Source organism: Salmo trutta, chromosome 7 (genome assembly GCF_901001165.1).
Source record: "Salmo trutta chromosome 7, fSalTru1.1, whole genome shotgun sequence".
NCBI lineage: Eukaryota > Metazoa > Chordata > Actinopteri > Salmoniformes > Salmonidae > Salmo > Salmo trutta.
Window position 1 is genome coordinate 57,809,660 of NC_042963.1, and position 16,554 is coordinate 57,826,213.

General features: G+C 38.7%; 1 protein-coding gene across 1 annotated transcript in view; it reads left to right on the top strand.

Annotated features, from left to right (window-relative positions):
* Positions 1-13,927, top strand: part of slc25a22a (solute carrier family 25 member 22a) — a 77,477-nt gene extending 63,550 nt beyond the window's left edge. The window contains exons 7-11 of the mRNA XM_029759516.1: positions 3,896-3,956; positions 8,426-8,570; positions 8,955-9,109; positions 9,697-9,772; positions 13,120-13,927. Coding sequence (XP_029615376.1) covers positions 3,896-3,956; positions 8,426-8,570; positions 8,955-9,109; positions 9,697-9,772; positions 13,120-13,267 — 585 coding nt within the window. The 3' untranslated portion in view covers positions 13,268-13,927. The remainder of the gene's footprint in view (positions 1-3,895; positions 3,957-8,425; positions 8,571-8,954; positions 9,110-9,696; positions 9,773-13,119) is intronic.
* Positions 13,928-16,554: the final 2,627 nt, after the last annotated feature.

Sequence of the window (16,554 nt, forward strand, 5' to 3'; positions counted from 1 at the left end):
GTTATAGTGTTCCATATTGTTTCATATTGTTCAATATTGTTATAGTGTTCTATATTGTTATAGTGTTCTATATTGTTATAGTGTTATAGTGTTCTATATTGTTATAGTGTTCTATATTGTTATAGTGTTATAGTGTTCCATATTGTTATAGTGTTCTATATTGTCATAGTGTTCCATATTGTTATAGTGTTCTATATTGTTATAGTGTTCCATATTGTTATAGTGTTCTATATTGTTCTAGTGTTCTATATTGTTATAGTGTTATAGTGTTCTATAGTGTTATAGTGTTCTATACTGTTATAGTGTTCAATATTGTTATAGTGTTATAGTGTTCTATATTGTTATAGTGTTCTGTATTGTTATAGTGTTCTATACTGTTATAGTGTTCAATATTGTTATAGTGTTCTATATTGTTATAGTGTTCTATATTGTTATAGTGTTCTGTATTGTTATAGTGTTCTATATTGTTATAGTGTTCTATATTGTTATAGTGTTATAGTGTTATAGTGTTCTATAGTGTTCTAGTGTTCTATATTGTTATAGTGTTATAGTGTTATAGTGTTCTATATTGTTATAGTGTTCTATAGTGTTATAGTGTTCTGTATTGTTATAGTGTTCTATAGTGTTATAGTGTTATAGTGTTCTATAGTGTTATAGTGTTCTATATTGTTATAGTGTTCTATACTGTTATAGTGTTCAATATTGTTATAGTGTTCCATATTGTTATAGTCTTCTATATTGTTATAGTGTTCTATAGTGTTATAGTGTTCTATAGTGTTATAGTGTTCCATATTGTTATAGTGTTCTATAGTGTTATAGTGTTCCATATTGGTATAGTGTTCTATATTGTTATAGTGTTCTATAGTGTTATAGTGTTCTATAGTGTTATAGTGTTCAATATTGTTATAGTGTTCTATAGTGTTATAGTGTTCCATATTGTTATAGTGTTCTATATTGTTATAGTGTTCTATAGTGTTATAGTGTTCTATAGTGTTATAGTGTTCCATATTGTTATAGTGTTCTATAGTGTTATAGTGTTCTATAGTGTTATAGTGTTCTATAGTGTTATAGTGTTCCATATTGTTATAGTGTTCCATATTGTTATAGTGTTCTATATTGTTATAGTGTTCCATATTGTTATAGTGTTCCATATTGTTATAGTGTTCTATATTGTTATAGTGTTATAGTGTTCCATATTGTTATAGTGTTCTATTTTGTTATAGTGTTATAGTGTTCCATATTGTTATAGTGTTCTATATTGTTATAGTGTTCTATAGTGTTATAGTGTTCTATAGTGTTATAGTGTTCCATATTGTTATAGTGTTCTATAGTGTTATAGTGTTCTATAGTGTTATAGTGTTCCATATTGTTATAGTGTTCTATAGTGTTATAGTGTTCTATAGTGTTATAGTGTTCCATATTGTTATATTGTTCCATATTGTTATAGTGTTCCATATTGTTATAGTGTTCTATATTGTTATAGTGTTATAGTGTTCTATATTGTTATAGTGTTCCATATTGTTATAGTGTTCCATATTGTTATAGTGTTCCATATTGTTATAATGTTCCATATTGTTATAGTGTTCTATATTGTTATAGTGTTCTATATTGTTATAGTGTTCTATATTGTTATATTGTTATAGTGTTATAGTGTTACAGTGTTCCATATTGTTATAGTGTTCTATATTGTTATATTGTTACAGTGTTCTATATTGTTATATTGTTATAGTATTCTATATTGTTATATTGTTATAGTGTTATAGTGTTCCATATTGTTATAGTGTTCTATATTGTTATAGTGTTCTATATTGTTATATTGTTGTAGTGTTCTATATTGTTATAGTGTTCTATATTGTTATATTGTTATAGTGTTCTATATTGTTATAGTGTTCTATATTGTTATAGTGTTCTATATTGTTATAGTGTTCTATATTGTTATAGTGTTATAGTGTTCTATATTGTTATAGTGTTCCATATTGTTATAGTGTTCTATATTGTTATAGTGTTCTATATTGTTATAGTGTTCTATATTGTTATAGTGTTATAGTGTTCTATATTGTTATAGTGTTCCATATTGTTATAGTGTTCTATATTGTTATAGTGTTCTATATTGTTCTAGTGTTCTATATTGTTATAGTGTTCTATATTGTTCTAGTGTTCTATATTGTTCTAGTGTTCTATATTGTTCTAGTGTTCTATATTGTTATAGTGTTCTATATTGTTATAGTGTTCTATATTGTTCTAGTGTTCTATATTGTTATAGTGTTCTATATTGTTATAGTGTTCTATATTCTTATAGTGTTCTATATTGTTATAGTGTTCTGTATTGTTATAGTGTTCCATATTGTTATAGTGTTCTATATTGTTATAGTGTTCCATATTGTTATAGTGTTCTATATTGTTATAGTGTTCTATATTGTTATAGTGTTCTATATTGTTATAGTGTTATAGTGTTCCATATTGTTATAGTGTTATAGTGTTATAGTGTTCTATATTGTTATATTGTTATATTGTTATAGTGTTCTATATTGTTATAGTGTTCTATATTGTTATAGTGTTCCATATTGTTATATTGTTATATTGTTATAGTGTTCCATATTGTTATAGTGTTACATATTGTTTCATATTGTTCCGTATTGTTATAGTGTTCCATATTGTTATAATGTTCCATATTGTTATAGTGTTCTGGAGGTATGTCCCCACTGTTCCTCTTTAGTGCATTTAACTATATGTTAGTAGTAAAAGCCTTGGGTAGAGAGTTGTATGTCCTTCCTATTAGCATGCGTTGATAGCCTCAATGTAAGATGCACCATGTAACACAAATAGGAGCTTCTGAGTTGACAGCTATAATGTCCTTGCTGATGTCCTACTCTCATGGTAACATAGACTTTTAACCATTGCTGTAGTGTAGTGTTGTGTAGTGTAGTGTTGTTTAGTGTAGTGATGTGTAATGCAGTGTAGTGTAGTGTTGTTTAGTGTAGTGTTGTTTAGTGTAGTGTTGTTTAGTGTGGTGTTGTGTAGTTTAGTGTAGTGATGTGTAGTGTAGTGTTGGTGTAGTTTAGTGTGGTGTTGTGTTGGTGTAGGTTAGTGTAGTGTGCTGTAGTGTGGCATAGTTTAGAGTATTGTAGTGTTGGTGTAGTGCAGTGTAGTGTGGTGTGGTGTAGTTTGGATTAGTGTTGTGTTGGTGTAGTTTAGTGTGGTGTAGTTTGGTGTAGTTTAGAGTATTGTAGTGTTGGTGCAGTGTTGTTTAGTGTAGTGTAGTGTTGTGTTGGTGTAGTGTAGTGTAGTTTGGTGTAGTTTGGTGTAGTTTCGTGTGGTGTAGTTTGGTGTAGTTTAGAGTATTGTAGTGTTGGTGTAGTGCAGTGTAGTGTGGTGTGGTGTAGTTTGGATCAGTGTTGTGTTGGTGTAGTTTAGTGTAGTGTAGTGTGGCATAGTTTAGAGTATTGTAGTGTTGGTGTAGTGTAGTGTGGTGTAGTTTGGTGTAGTTTAGAGTATTGTAGTGTGGTGTAGTGTAGTGTGGTGTAGTTTACTGTGGTGTAGTGTGGTGTGGTGTAGTTTGGATTAGTGTTGTGTTGGTGTAGTTTAGTGTAGTGTAGTGTGGCATAGTTTAGAGTATTGTAGTGTTGGTGTAGTGTAGTGTGGTGTAGTTTGGTGTAGTTTAGAGTATTGTAGTGTGGTGTAGTGTAGTTTGGTGTAGTTTAGTGTAGTGTTGGTGTAGTGTGGTGTAGTTTACATGAAGTCTTAAGTAATAAATGCCTATCTATGCCCTAGAAAATATCCGATGATATCCCCTGGCTTCTTCATGTAAGCCTATATATACCCCTGGTTATCACACTTCAAATGTTCCTGTCAGATATAGTGGTTTTTCATCTTGTATTTCTGTTTTTCGTCACAGGTTATCGTCACGACTCCTATGGAGATGTTGAAGATTCAGCTTCAAGATGCTGGGAGAATTGGTAAGAGATTTAGAGAGGAGAATCAGTGGGAGAGAGATAGAGGAGAATCAGTAAGAGAGAGATAGAGAAGAATCAGTAGGAGATAGAGGAGAATCAGTGGGAGAGAGATAGAGGAGAATCAGTAGGAGAGAGATAGAGGAGAATCAGTAGGAGATAGAGGAGAATCAGTGGGAGATAGATAGAGGAGAATCAGTAGGAGATAGAGGAGAATCAGTAGGAGAGAGATAGAGGAGAATCAGTAGGAGATAGATAGAGGAGAATCAGTAGGAGATAGAGGAGAATCAGTAGGAGAGAGATAGAGGAGAATCAGTAGGAGATAGAGGAGAATCAGTGGGAGATAGATAGTGGAGAGTCAGTAAGATAGATATAGTGGAGAATCAGTAAGAGAGAGATAGAGAAGAATCAGTAAGAGAGAGATAGAGGAGAATCAGTAGGAGATAGTGGAGAATCAGTAGGAGAGAGATAGAGGAGAATCAGTAGGAGATAGTGGAGAATCAGTAGGAGAGAGATAGAGGAGAATCAGTAGGAGAGAGATAGTGGAGAATCAGTAAGAGATAGTGGAGAATCAATAGGAGATAGAGGAGAATCAGTAGGAGAGAGATAGTGGAGAATCAGTAGGAGATAGAGGAGAATCAGTAGGAGAGAGATAGAGGAGAATCAGTAGGAGATAGAGGAGAATCAGTAGGAGAGAGATAGAGGAGAATCAGTAGGAGATAGTGGAGAATCAGTAGGAGATAGATAGAGGAGAATCAGTAGGAGATAGATAGAGGAGAGTCAGTAAGAGATAGATAGAGGAGAATCAGTAGGAGATAGTGGAGAATCAGTAGGAGATAGATAGTGGAGAATCAGTAAGAGATAGTGGAGAATCAGTGGGAGATAGGGGAGAATCAATAGGAGAGAGATAGAGGAGAATCAGTAGGAGATAGATAGAGGAGAGTCAGTAAGAGATAGATAGAGGAGAATCAGTAGGAGATAGTGGAGAATCAGTAGGAGATAGTGGAGAATCAGTAGGAGATAGATAGTGGAGAATCAGTAAGAGAGAGAAAGTGGAGAATCAGTAAGAGAGAGATAGTGGAGAATCAGTAAGAGAGAGATAGAGAAGAATCAGTAGGAGATAGAGGAGAATCAGTAGGAGATAGAGGAGAATCAGTAGGAGAGAGATAGAGGAGAATCAGTAGGAGATAGAGGAGAATCAGTGGGAGATAGATAGAGGAGAGTCAGTAAGATAGATATAGTGGAGAATCAGTAAGAGAGAGATAGAGAAGAATCAGTAGGAGATAGAGGAGAATCAGTAGGAGATAGATAGAGGAGAATCAGTAGGAGATAGAGGAGAATCAGTAGGAGATAGATAGAGGAGAATCAGTAGGAGATAGAGGAGAATCAGTAGGAGAGAGATAGAGGAGAATCAGTAGGAGATAGTGGAGAATCAGTAGGAGATAGGGGAGAATCAGTAGGAGAGAGATAGAGGAGAATCAGTAGGATATAGATAGAGGAGAGTCAGTAAGAGATAGATAGAGGAGAATCAGTAAGAGATAGTGGAGAATCAGTAGGAGATAGTGGATAATCAGTAGGAGATAGATAGTGGAGAATCAGTAAGAGAGAGATAGTGGAGAATCAGTAAGAGAGAGATAGAGGAGAATCAGTAGGAGATAGAGGAGAATCAGTAGGAGATAGTGGAGAATCAGTAGGAGATAGATAGAGGAGAATCAGTAGGAGATAGATAGTGGAGAATCAGTAAGAGAGAGATAGTGGAGAATCAGTAAGAGAGAGATAGTGGAGAATCAGTAAGAGATAGAGGAGAATCAGTAGGAGATAGTGGAGAATCAGTAGGAGATAGTGGAGAATCAGTAGGAGATAGTGGAGAATCAGTAGGAGATAGATAGTGGAGAATCAGTAAGAGAGAGATAGTGGAGAATCAGTAAGAGAGAGATAGTGGAGAATCAGTAAGAGAGAGATAGTGGAGAATCAGTAAGAGATAGAGGAGAATCAGTAGGAGAGAGATAGAGGAGAATCAGTAAGAGATAGAGGAGAATCAGTAGGAGATAGATAGAGGAGAATCAGTAAGAGATAGATAGAGGAGAATCAGTAGAAGATAGTGGAGAATCAGTAGGAGATAGTGGAGAATCAGTAGGAGATAGATAGTGGAGAATCAGTAAGATAGAGATAGTGGAGAATCAGTAAGAGAGAGATAGTGGAGAATCAGTAAGAGAGAGATAGTGGAGAATCAGTAAGAGAGAGATAGTGGAGAATCAGTAAGAGAGAGATAGTGGAGAATCAGTAAGAGAGAGATAGAGGAGAATCAGTATGAGATAGTGGAGAATCAGTAAGAGATAGTGGAGAATCAGTAAGAGAGAGATAGTGGAGAATCAGTAAGAGAGAGATAGTGGAGAATCAGTAAGAGAGAGATAGAGGAGAATCAGTATGAGATAGTGGAGAATCAGTATGAGATAGTGGAGAATCAGTAAGAGATAGTGGAGAATCAGTAAGAGATAGTGGAGAATCAGTAAGATAGATATAGTGGAGAATCAGTAAGAGATAGAGGAGAATCAGTAAGAGATAGTGGAGAATCAGTAGGAGATAGATAGTGGAGAATCAGTAAGATAGAGATAGTGGAGAATCAGTAAGAGAGAGATAGTGGAGAATCAGTAAGAGAGAGATAGTGGAGAATCAGTAAGAGAGAGATAGTGGAGAATCAGTAAGAGAGAGATAGTGGAGAATCAGTAAGAGAGAGATAGTGGAGAATCAGTAAGAGAGAGATAGAGGAGAATCAGTATGAGATAGTGGAGAATCAGTAAGAGATAGTGGAGAATCAGTAAGAGAGAGATAGTGGAGAATCAGTAAGAGAGAGATAGTGGAGAATCAGTAAGAGAGAGATAGTGGAGAATCAGTATGGGATAGTGGAGAATCAGTAAGAGATAGTGGAGAATCAGTAAGATAGATATAGTGGAGAATCAGTAAGAGATAGTGGAGAATCAGTAGGAGATAGTGGAGAATCAGTAGGAGATAGTGGAGAATCAGTAGGAGAGAGATAGAGGAGAATCAGTAAGAGATAGTGGAGAATTAGTAAGAGATAGATAGTGGAGAATCAGTAGGAGATAGATAGTGGAGAATCAGTAAGAGAGAGATAGAGGAGAATCAGTAAGAGATAGAGGAGAATCAGTAGGAGAGAGATATAGTGGAGAATCAGTAGGAGATAGTGGAGAATCAGTAGGAGATAGAGGAGAATCAGTAGGAGATAGTGGAGAATCAGTAGGAGATAGTGGAGAATCAGTAGGAGATAGATAGAGATGGAGGAGGATCAGTAGGAGATAGTGGAGAATCAGTAGGAGATAGAGGAGAATCTGTAGGAGATAGTGGAGAATCAGTAGGAGATAGTGGAGAATCAGTAAGAGATAGATAGTGGAGAATCAGTAGGAGATAGATAGAGGAGAATCAATATTAGATAGATAGATATAGAGATGGAGGAGAATCAGTAAGAGAGATACAGAGAGATAGAGATGCAGGAGGATCACCAGGAGGTTTAGAGAGAAATCGAGGAGGATCGGTAGGAGATTTAGGGCTCCATTAAATCCATATTACGGAAGTCCTATACTACAGCGTGATTTAGATTTAAAGGCAATGTTCTCGCTTTAGTGGAGACGGCATTCACGGTAAACGCTGCAGATGTCAGCTCAATAGGAAATTACCGTTCCATTTCTCTATCAGTGATACAGACTGAATAGAACCATTTAGAGAGATGGAAAAACAATCTGTAAGATATTTAGAGAGATGGAGGAGGATTGGTAAGAGAGAGATGGAGCTGCAAAATGGAAGGGTCACTATGACCTCGTGTTGAAATATGGATAAATGCTGCCCCCGTGTGGTCAATATAGGATCCACGTACGGGTCCTACCTGCTCTGCTGTCTAATCTAGTCCCCTTGTTGTATTTGCCTACCATCACATGCTCATTGAGTTATTCATGCATTCCATGTGGTAACAGCCTGCAGTTATAATGCATTATGATGCAGTTATAATGCATTGTCAGACTTTACATGAGCAAGTACGTGTGTCTCAGTTGGTAGAGCATGGTGTTTGCAACGCCAGGGTTGTGGGTTCGATTCCCACGGGGGACTAGTACGGAGAAAAATGTATGAAATGTATGCATTCGCTACTGTAAGTTGCTCTGGATAAGAGCGTCTGCTAAATGACTAAAATGTAAATGCAAGTACAAACCCTTCTAAAGTCTTATCTTGCCTAAATAGCTGCAAACTGGATGGATGGATGGACACTATATTGTCCACAGACAGACAGAAAAGTTAGTGCATCCATTTTAATTACAATAATAGTACAATTCTTCCTTAACAAATCAACTATCAGAAAAGGTCAGCGCTAGTAAGAAAATAAAATCTATTTCGATGAGGTAGAGGAGGTAGAGTCAGAGATTTTAAGAGCTCTAACCCCATGCTGTCCCTGTCTGTCCTTCTATCAGAGGCCCAGAGGAAGCTGATGCCAGAGACAGTAGGACCTGGGACCGTGCCGACCAAGTCCCCCACCGCCATGCAACTAACTAGGGAACTGCTTAAGGAGAAGGGAATCGCTGGGCTGTACAAGGGCCTTGGGGCCACACTGCTCAGGTAAACAACATAATACCACAGGCAGACACTGTTCTGACCACCAACCACCCTCGACTCATTGGCTCTATCTCAAATGTATTTCCTGGATTCCTACCGTCCGTCCTCTCTCCTCGTCTCCTTCTCAAAATGTATGGAGGAAAAACGGTCAGAGACTAAGGGGACCTTGGATCTTCTCCTCCAAGGCGTTTTGAGGAGTCGAGGAAAGAGGACGCGAGGAATCGAGGGAATCAAGGAAATACAATGAAAGTCCATCCCATAGACACACCGTCACACACACAATGCTCTGGCTACAACGCTGAAGGTATGACAATATGATACAAAAAACTCTCCTCTGCTCATCTCTCGTTTCTCCTACCTCTCTCTCTCTCTCTTCTCTCTTCTCAGGGACGTTCCATTCTCCATCATCTACTTCCCTCTGTTTGCCAACCTGAACACCCTGGGGAAGAGAGGAGCGGAGGGCCCCGCCCCCTTCTATGTGTCATTCCTGGCAGGCTGTCTGGCTGGCAGCACGGCCGCTGTGGCTGTCAACCCTGTAGATGGTGAGATATAATCTGATAATATTAGCATATTGATTATAATAATACCGTAGCACCGCCGCTGTCAACCCTGTAGATGGTGAGACATTGGGGATTTTTCTTTCAAACTTGTTATAACTTGTTATAAGACGATAGAATGTGTTACAATGTGTGGCTCAGTTGGTAGAGCATGGTGTTTGCAACGCCAGGGTTGTGGGTTCGATTCCCACGTGGGACCAGTACGGGGGGAGAAAAAAATAAAGTATGAAATGTATGCATTCACTACTGTAAGTCGCTCTGGATAAGAGCGTCTGCTAAATGATGTAGCATCCTACGTTATGTCTCTCTGAGTTAAAAATGGTCTGCATTTAGCCTGGATCTAACATTTTAGTCATTTAGCAGACGCTCTTATCCAGAGCGACTTACAGTAGTGCATGCATACATTTCATACATATTTTCCCCCCAGTACTGGTCCCCTGTGGGAATCGAACCCACAACCCTTGCGTTACAAACACCATGCTCTACCAACTGAGCCACACGGGACACCAATCAATGTTCTTAGTTGAATCAGTGTGTTGTAGTGTTACCATGGTGTTGTTGTGTATTGACAGTGATAAAGACCAGAATCCAGTCTATGAACAGAGGGAGTACAGAGGAAACTTACAGTGGGGTGACTGACTGTATCAGGTAAATCTCAACACATGGGGGATGTCGATTGTGGGGCATTGACGGGGGGGGGGGCCCTGTTTTTTTCAGGATTTCGCTCTCAAAATCACACTTTGTTTTGGATAAAAAACATCAAAATTGGATGTTCTAAGTATAGTACAATAGTATATGTATATATATAATATATAGTATAGTATATGTATATATATAATATATAGTATAGTATATGTATATATAGATAATATATACTATATAATATAGTATAGTACAATACATATTACCACATCAGGAGATTGTTGAGTGTAGTTACCCTTTTATTCAAGTGCCCAGCCACCTAGCACTGTTTGGTTAGCGGTGTTTCTGTAGTACAGCCACCTAGCACTGTTTGGTTAGCAGTGTTTCTGTAGCACAGCCACCTAGCACTGTTTGGTTAGCGGTGTTTCTGTAGTACAGCCACCTAGCACTGTTGTTTGGTTAGCGGTGTTTCTGTAGTACAGCCACCTAGCACTGTTGTTTGGTTAGCGGTGTTTCTGTAGTACAGCCACCTAGCACTGTTGTTTGGTTAGCGGTGTTTCTGTAGTACAGCCACCTAGCACTGTTTGGTTAGCGGTGTTTCTGTAGTACAGCCACCTAGCACTGTTGTTTGGTTAGCAGTGTTTCTGTAGCACAGCCACCTAGCACTGTTGTTTGGTTAGCGGTGTTTCTGTAGTACAGCCACCTAGCACTGTTGTTTGGTTAGCGGTGTTTCTGTAGTACAGCCACCTAGCACTGTTGTTTGGTTAGCGGTGTTTCTGTAGTACAGCCACCTAGCACTGTTGTTTGGTTAGCGGTGTTTCTGTAGCACAGCCACCTAGCACTGTTGTTTGGTTAGCGGTGTTTCTGTAGCACAGCCACCTAGCACTGTTTGGTTAGCAGTGTTTCTGTAGTACAGCCACATAGCACTGTTGTTTGGTTAGCGGTGTTTCTGTAGCACAGCCACCTAGCACTGTTGTTTGGTTAGCGGTGTTTCTGTAGTACAGCCACCTAGCACTGTTGTTTGGTTAGCGGTGTTTCTGTAGTACAGCCACCTAGCACTGTTGTTTGGTTAGCAGTGTTTCTGTAGTACAGCCACCTAGCACTGTTGTTTGGTTAGCGGTGTTTCTGTAGTACAGCCACCTAGCACTGTTGTTTGGTTAGCGGTGTTTCTGTAGCACAGCCACCTAACACTGTTGTTTGGTTAGCAGTGTTTCTGTAGTACAGCCACCTAGCACTGTTGTTTGGTTAGCAGTGTTTCTGTAGTACAGCCACCTAGCACTGTTGTTTGGTTAGCAGTGTTTCTGTAGCACAGCCACCTAGCAGTTGTTTGGTTAGCAGTGTTTCAGTAGCACAGCCACCTAGCACTGTTGTTTGGTTAGCGGTGTTTCTGTAGTACAGCCACCTAGCACTGTTTGGTTAGCAGTGTTTCTGTAGCACAGCCACCTAACACTGTTTGGTTAGCGGTGTTTCTGTAGTACAGCCACCTAGCACTGTTGATTGGTTAGCGGTGTTTCTGTAGTACAGCCACCTAGCACTGTTGTTTGGTTAGCGGTGTTTCTGTAGTACAGCCACCTAGCACTGTTGTTTGGTTAGCGGTGTTTCTGTAGTACAGCCACCTAGCACTGTTGTTTGGTTAGCGGTGTTTCTGTAGTACAGCCACCTAGCACTGTTGTTTGGTTAGCGGTGTTTCTGTAGTACAGCCACCTAACACTGTTTGGTTAGCGGTGTTTCTGTAGTACAGCCACCTAGCACTGTTTGGTTAGCGGTGTTTCTGTAGTACAGCCACCTAACACTGTTTGGTTAGCGGTGTTTCTGTAGTACAGCCACCTAGCACTGTTTGGTTAGCGGTGTTTCTGTAGCCCAGCCACCTAGCACTGTTGATTGGTTAGCAGTGTTTCTGTAGTACAGCCACCTAGCACTGTTGTTTGGTTAGCAGTGTTTCTGTATTACAGCCACCTAGCACTGTTGTTTGGTTAGCGGTGTTTCTGAAGTACAGTCACCGAGCACTGTTGTTTGGTTAGCGGTGTTTCTGTAGCACAGCCACCTAGCACTGTTGTTTGGTTAGCGGTGTTTCTGTAGTACAGCCACCTAGCACTGTTGTTTGGTTAGCGGTGTTTCTGTAGTACAGCCACCTAGCACTGTTGTTTGGTTAGCAGTGTTTCTGTAGTACAGCCACCTAGCACTGTTGTTTGGTTAGCAGTGTTTCTGTAGCACAGCCACCTAGCAGTTGTTTGGTTAGCAGTGTTTCAGTAGCACAATCACCTAGCACTGTTGTTTGGTTAGCGGTGTTTCTGTAGTACAGCCACCTAGCACTGTTTGGTTAGCAGTGTTTCTGTAGCACAGCCACCTAGCTGTTGTTTGGTTAGCAGTGTTTCTGTAGCACAGCCACCTAGCACTGTTTGGTTAGCAGTGTTTCTGTAACATAGCCACCTAGCACTGTTGTTTGGTTAGTGGTGTTTCTGTAGTACAGCCACCTAGCACTGTTGTTTGGTTAGTGGTGTTTCTGTAGTACAGCCACCTAGCACTGTTGTTTGGTTAGTGGTGTTTCTGTAGTACAGGCACCTAGCACTGTTGTTTGATTAGCAGTGTTTCTGTAGTACAGCCACCTAGCACTGTTGTTTGGTTAGCACTGTTTCTGTAGTACAGCCACCTAGCACTGTTTGGTTAGCACTGTTTATGTAGTACAGCCACCTAGCACTGTTTGATTAGCAGTGTTTCTGTAGTACAGCCACCTAGCACTGTTTGGTTAGCAGTGTTTCTGTAGTACAGCCACCTAGCACTGTTGTTTGGTTAGCAGTGTTTCTGTAGCACACATGTGATTGAGTTTACGAAGCAAATGCCCACTGGATTGGTGGACAACATCGGGATTTTATTCTGCCAGGAAGACAGAGGCTTCTTTGGACTGCCGAGTGGTGCAGCGGTCTAAGACACTGCGTCTCAGTGCAAGAGGCATCACTGCAGTACCTGGTTCGAATCCAGGCCGGGATTGAGAGTCCCATAGGGCAGAGTACAATTAAGTGTCGTCCGGGTTTGGCCTGGGTGACTGACTTGTCTAGTTAATTAAAGGTTAAATAATTAAATAAAATTCTTTGTAGCCATTTAAGTGTGAAGTTTTTGGGGAAAACCTATCCCTCTACCAGAAAACTGTTATAATCTGCATCACTATATTTTTCTTGTTATTTTTGGTGTGGTGACAACAATTTGAATACAGAATGAATACATTCTATACTCTATATGATAACTCATCTGCCATATTCAGTTTAAACACAATTAGTAACGAGGTATAACTATTCACTGATATGTTGTTGCTAATCTGTGTTGCCCGTGTTTCTTTCTTACCTCTCTCCCATCAGTAAAATCATGAAGAACGAGGGTCCCTCTGCGTTCCTGAAAGGGGCGTACTGCCGTGCCCTGGTCATCGCGCCCTTATTTGGTATCGCCCAGGTGGTCTACTTCTTCGGGGTGGGAGAATACATCCTCGGATTCCTGCCTGGCAACTAAGAACATTAACCAATCGGATCTCTGCCTTTCCCTCTCTCACGACTACATCACGCACAGCACACCGAAAAGACTCTGGGATCACCTCTCATCATGAAATAAGGTTTTGATCGTTTGATGGATTGTTTGAATATTTGGTCGTTGTCATTGGGTTATGACTACCACCAATTTAGGATTTTTTTTTTCTTTCTTTGACCCCTTTTGGCTTAAGAGCACCCCCTTAGAGGCAACGAAGTTGCATATAGCCTCTTTAATTGTCCTTGTTGTGTTGAATGTAATTCTATGGTTGTGAGCACAGTAGTAAGAGTACTAGGAGAGAGATATTGATGGCAAAGCTGCTTACGGTGGCAACACGACATTCCAGTGGAATTGATGCAACAAATACCATGTTCTCAAACGATGATGATTATTTTAATGTTTATATATATATATATATATATATATATATATATTATTTTTTTGTTTGTTAATATGGGCGTGAATTACAGGGTAGATCTATTGTCAGAGTATATATATGGTAGTTATCTCCATTAAACCTCCATAGTGTCAGAATGATCATGCGAATGACAACTATTGCCTATAAATCACATTTAATATTAATTACATATCTTTGTAATAATAAAACATGTAAGAAAAATAGGTTGGTCCTAATGGGAAAAAAAAGCAAGCTGGATTATTATGCGCTCTCAAGAAAACAAAGGATCACTTAAGACTATTCAAAGTTAAGACTATTCAAAGTTTACCAAGCGTGCTCATTAACGAAACAAAATGCTTTATACCTTATTATTGTTACCAGCTATTATGTAATATATTTAAGCAGTAAGGCTCTAGGAGCTGTGGTTATATGGCCAATATACCACGGCTGAGGGCTGTTCTTAGGCACCACGCAACGCAGCCCTTAGCCGTGGTATATTGGCCATGGTATATTGGCCATGGTATATTGGCCATGGTATATTGGCCATACATCACAAACCCCTGGAGGTGTCTTATTGCTATTATAAACTAGTTACCAACGTAATTAATTAGCAGTAAAAATAAAATGTTTTGTCATACCCGTGGAATACGGTCTGATATTTACCACGGCTATCAGCCAATTAGCATTCAGGGCTTCGAACCAACCAGTTTATAATAGGAATTAGAGCTTAAATGACATCTTACATTTATATTTAAATGTGTTTCAGGCCAAGACCCATAGAATATCTTAAGTTGTGCACTATATACAATTTTACAATACTAACACTCCCATTGGATTTTACCTGAACAGCCCAGTCATCCCTGCCTGTGATTGGTTGTAATTGCCATTCAGCCAATCAGCTTATAGCTCTGTGTGGACTCTAATTGCCTTGTCCCTGGTGGTGTTTTCTCTATAGGGGGCAGCATAAATGCAGTATCTAGTTATCCCCAAACGTAGAAGGAAAATAGAGCTATCATAATAACCAAAATTATTTTTTGCAAAATATGGACAATATCAAATCACTGTGGTCTTGGTGTTAAACATTTGGGCCGGTGAAAGTACTGATACTATATCTGAAGACCAGTCTAATCTGCAATAGGTTCTATACAAAAAAAAAAAAAACAGAATCAATGATAATTGATGAAGCCACTTTTTAATATTGTCCAAATGATTTCTAACTTTTTATTGTTGTTTTTAATATTTGGAAAGCCATTCAAACTTTAAAAAGTGTAGACTGATCTGAGATAAAGTTGCTTGGGTACAAATGTTTGATAACATTTAAACTATTAACCTTTTTATTAAACTTATAAACTGCATCCACTTTAAATGGGATTTCTTAAACATTCTAAAGCTTCCATTGTGACATTATAACGTCCAACATTTCATTCACAAAAATCTGCTACAAGTTAAACAAAAGTTAGAGCATATATAAGTATATAAGTACATATAAGTAGTTTATTATTATAAGTTAATCTTCAATAATCAATGGGGACATATTAAGTACAAAAACAGCTGTAGCAACTACTGATTGCCCGTTTAACGTTGCTTTACTGTAACCTGACCTAGATCCCCAAAGACCAGGCAAAGCAGAAGCGAGGGCACTGAGATAAATTTTGGTTTACAAGCAATATTCTGTAAGACTTTACTGTAAAGGTAACCTTGTCAGATCAACACTGAGGAAATGTGCTTCTCAATTTAGACTCTACTTCTCTGATATTCAAATCTGAAATGCAACCCAAATATATTCTACCAATCGAACGATACAGCTGTTTTAGTAACAACATAAACTACATTTTCTGTAGCGTTTTATAAACAACTGAAATTTGGACTACTTTCCCGAAATACTTAAGACCACAAAAAAAAAAAAGGTGATTTGTTCTTCCACTTCTTTGCTATTCAAATTGGAAATCAGAGCGGAAATATCTTCTACCAAAACCGAAAGTTACAGCTGTTTTTGTCGGCGGTTTAGAGTGATGAAAAGTATCTAGCTGACGTCAGCTCTGCGGTGTGCGTTGCTATGGATACTCACACACGCAGAGTAGAACATCGTGACACCGTGACTTCGCTGTGAATGCAACAATGGATCTACTTTGACCTCTTTCCCAAATAAGATAGACAAACAATTTGAAAAAAATCTTCCTCTACTTCTATGTTCTTCAAATCTAAAAACAGAGCAGGAATAACTTTTACCAATCAAGAGGTACAGCTGTTTTAGTAATCGCATCAACTGCATTTTATTAAGGTAACTTTATTAAGGTAACTTTATTAAGGTAACTTTCCACTGTTAAATTAACTGTCACAGAACTTTCAGAAATGTCAAATTATAGTTGTTTTTACATTTATTTTGTTATTTGACCTTTATTTAACTAGGCACGTCAGTTAAGAACAAATTCTTATTTACAATGACGGCCTACCCCTGCCAAACCCGGATGACGCTGGGCCAATTGTGCGCCCGCCCTATGGGACACCCAATCACGGCCGGATGTGATACAGCCTGGATTCAAACCAGGGACTGTAGTGACACCTCTTGCACTGAGATGCAGTGCCTTAGACCGCTGCGCCGCTCGGGAGCCCCTATGTGTGTGCACCATAGAATTAAGAGTTAGAATACTAGAATGGATATTAACCTTCTTATGATGGGATAATCGTCAGCCATTTTGGTCAGGGAGTTGATCAACCATGGTTTGCCACTGCTGTGACAGGAACTAGACAAGTTGTAAATGCAACAAGTACTGATAATGCATCATATAATAGCACTCACAGCTTTATTTGCTTGGGGACATTTATGGTCTGTTTACATATATTTTAGAAGCTATTTGTACAGAAAATGTGTATA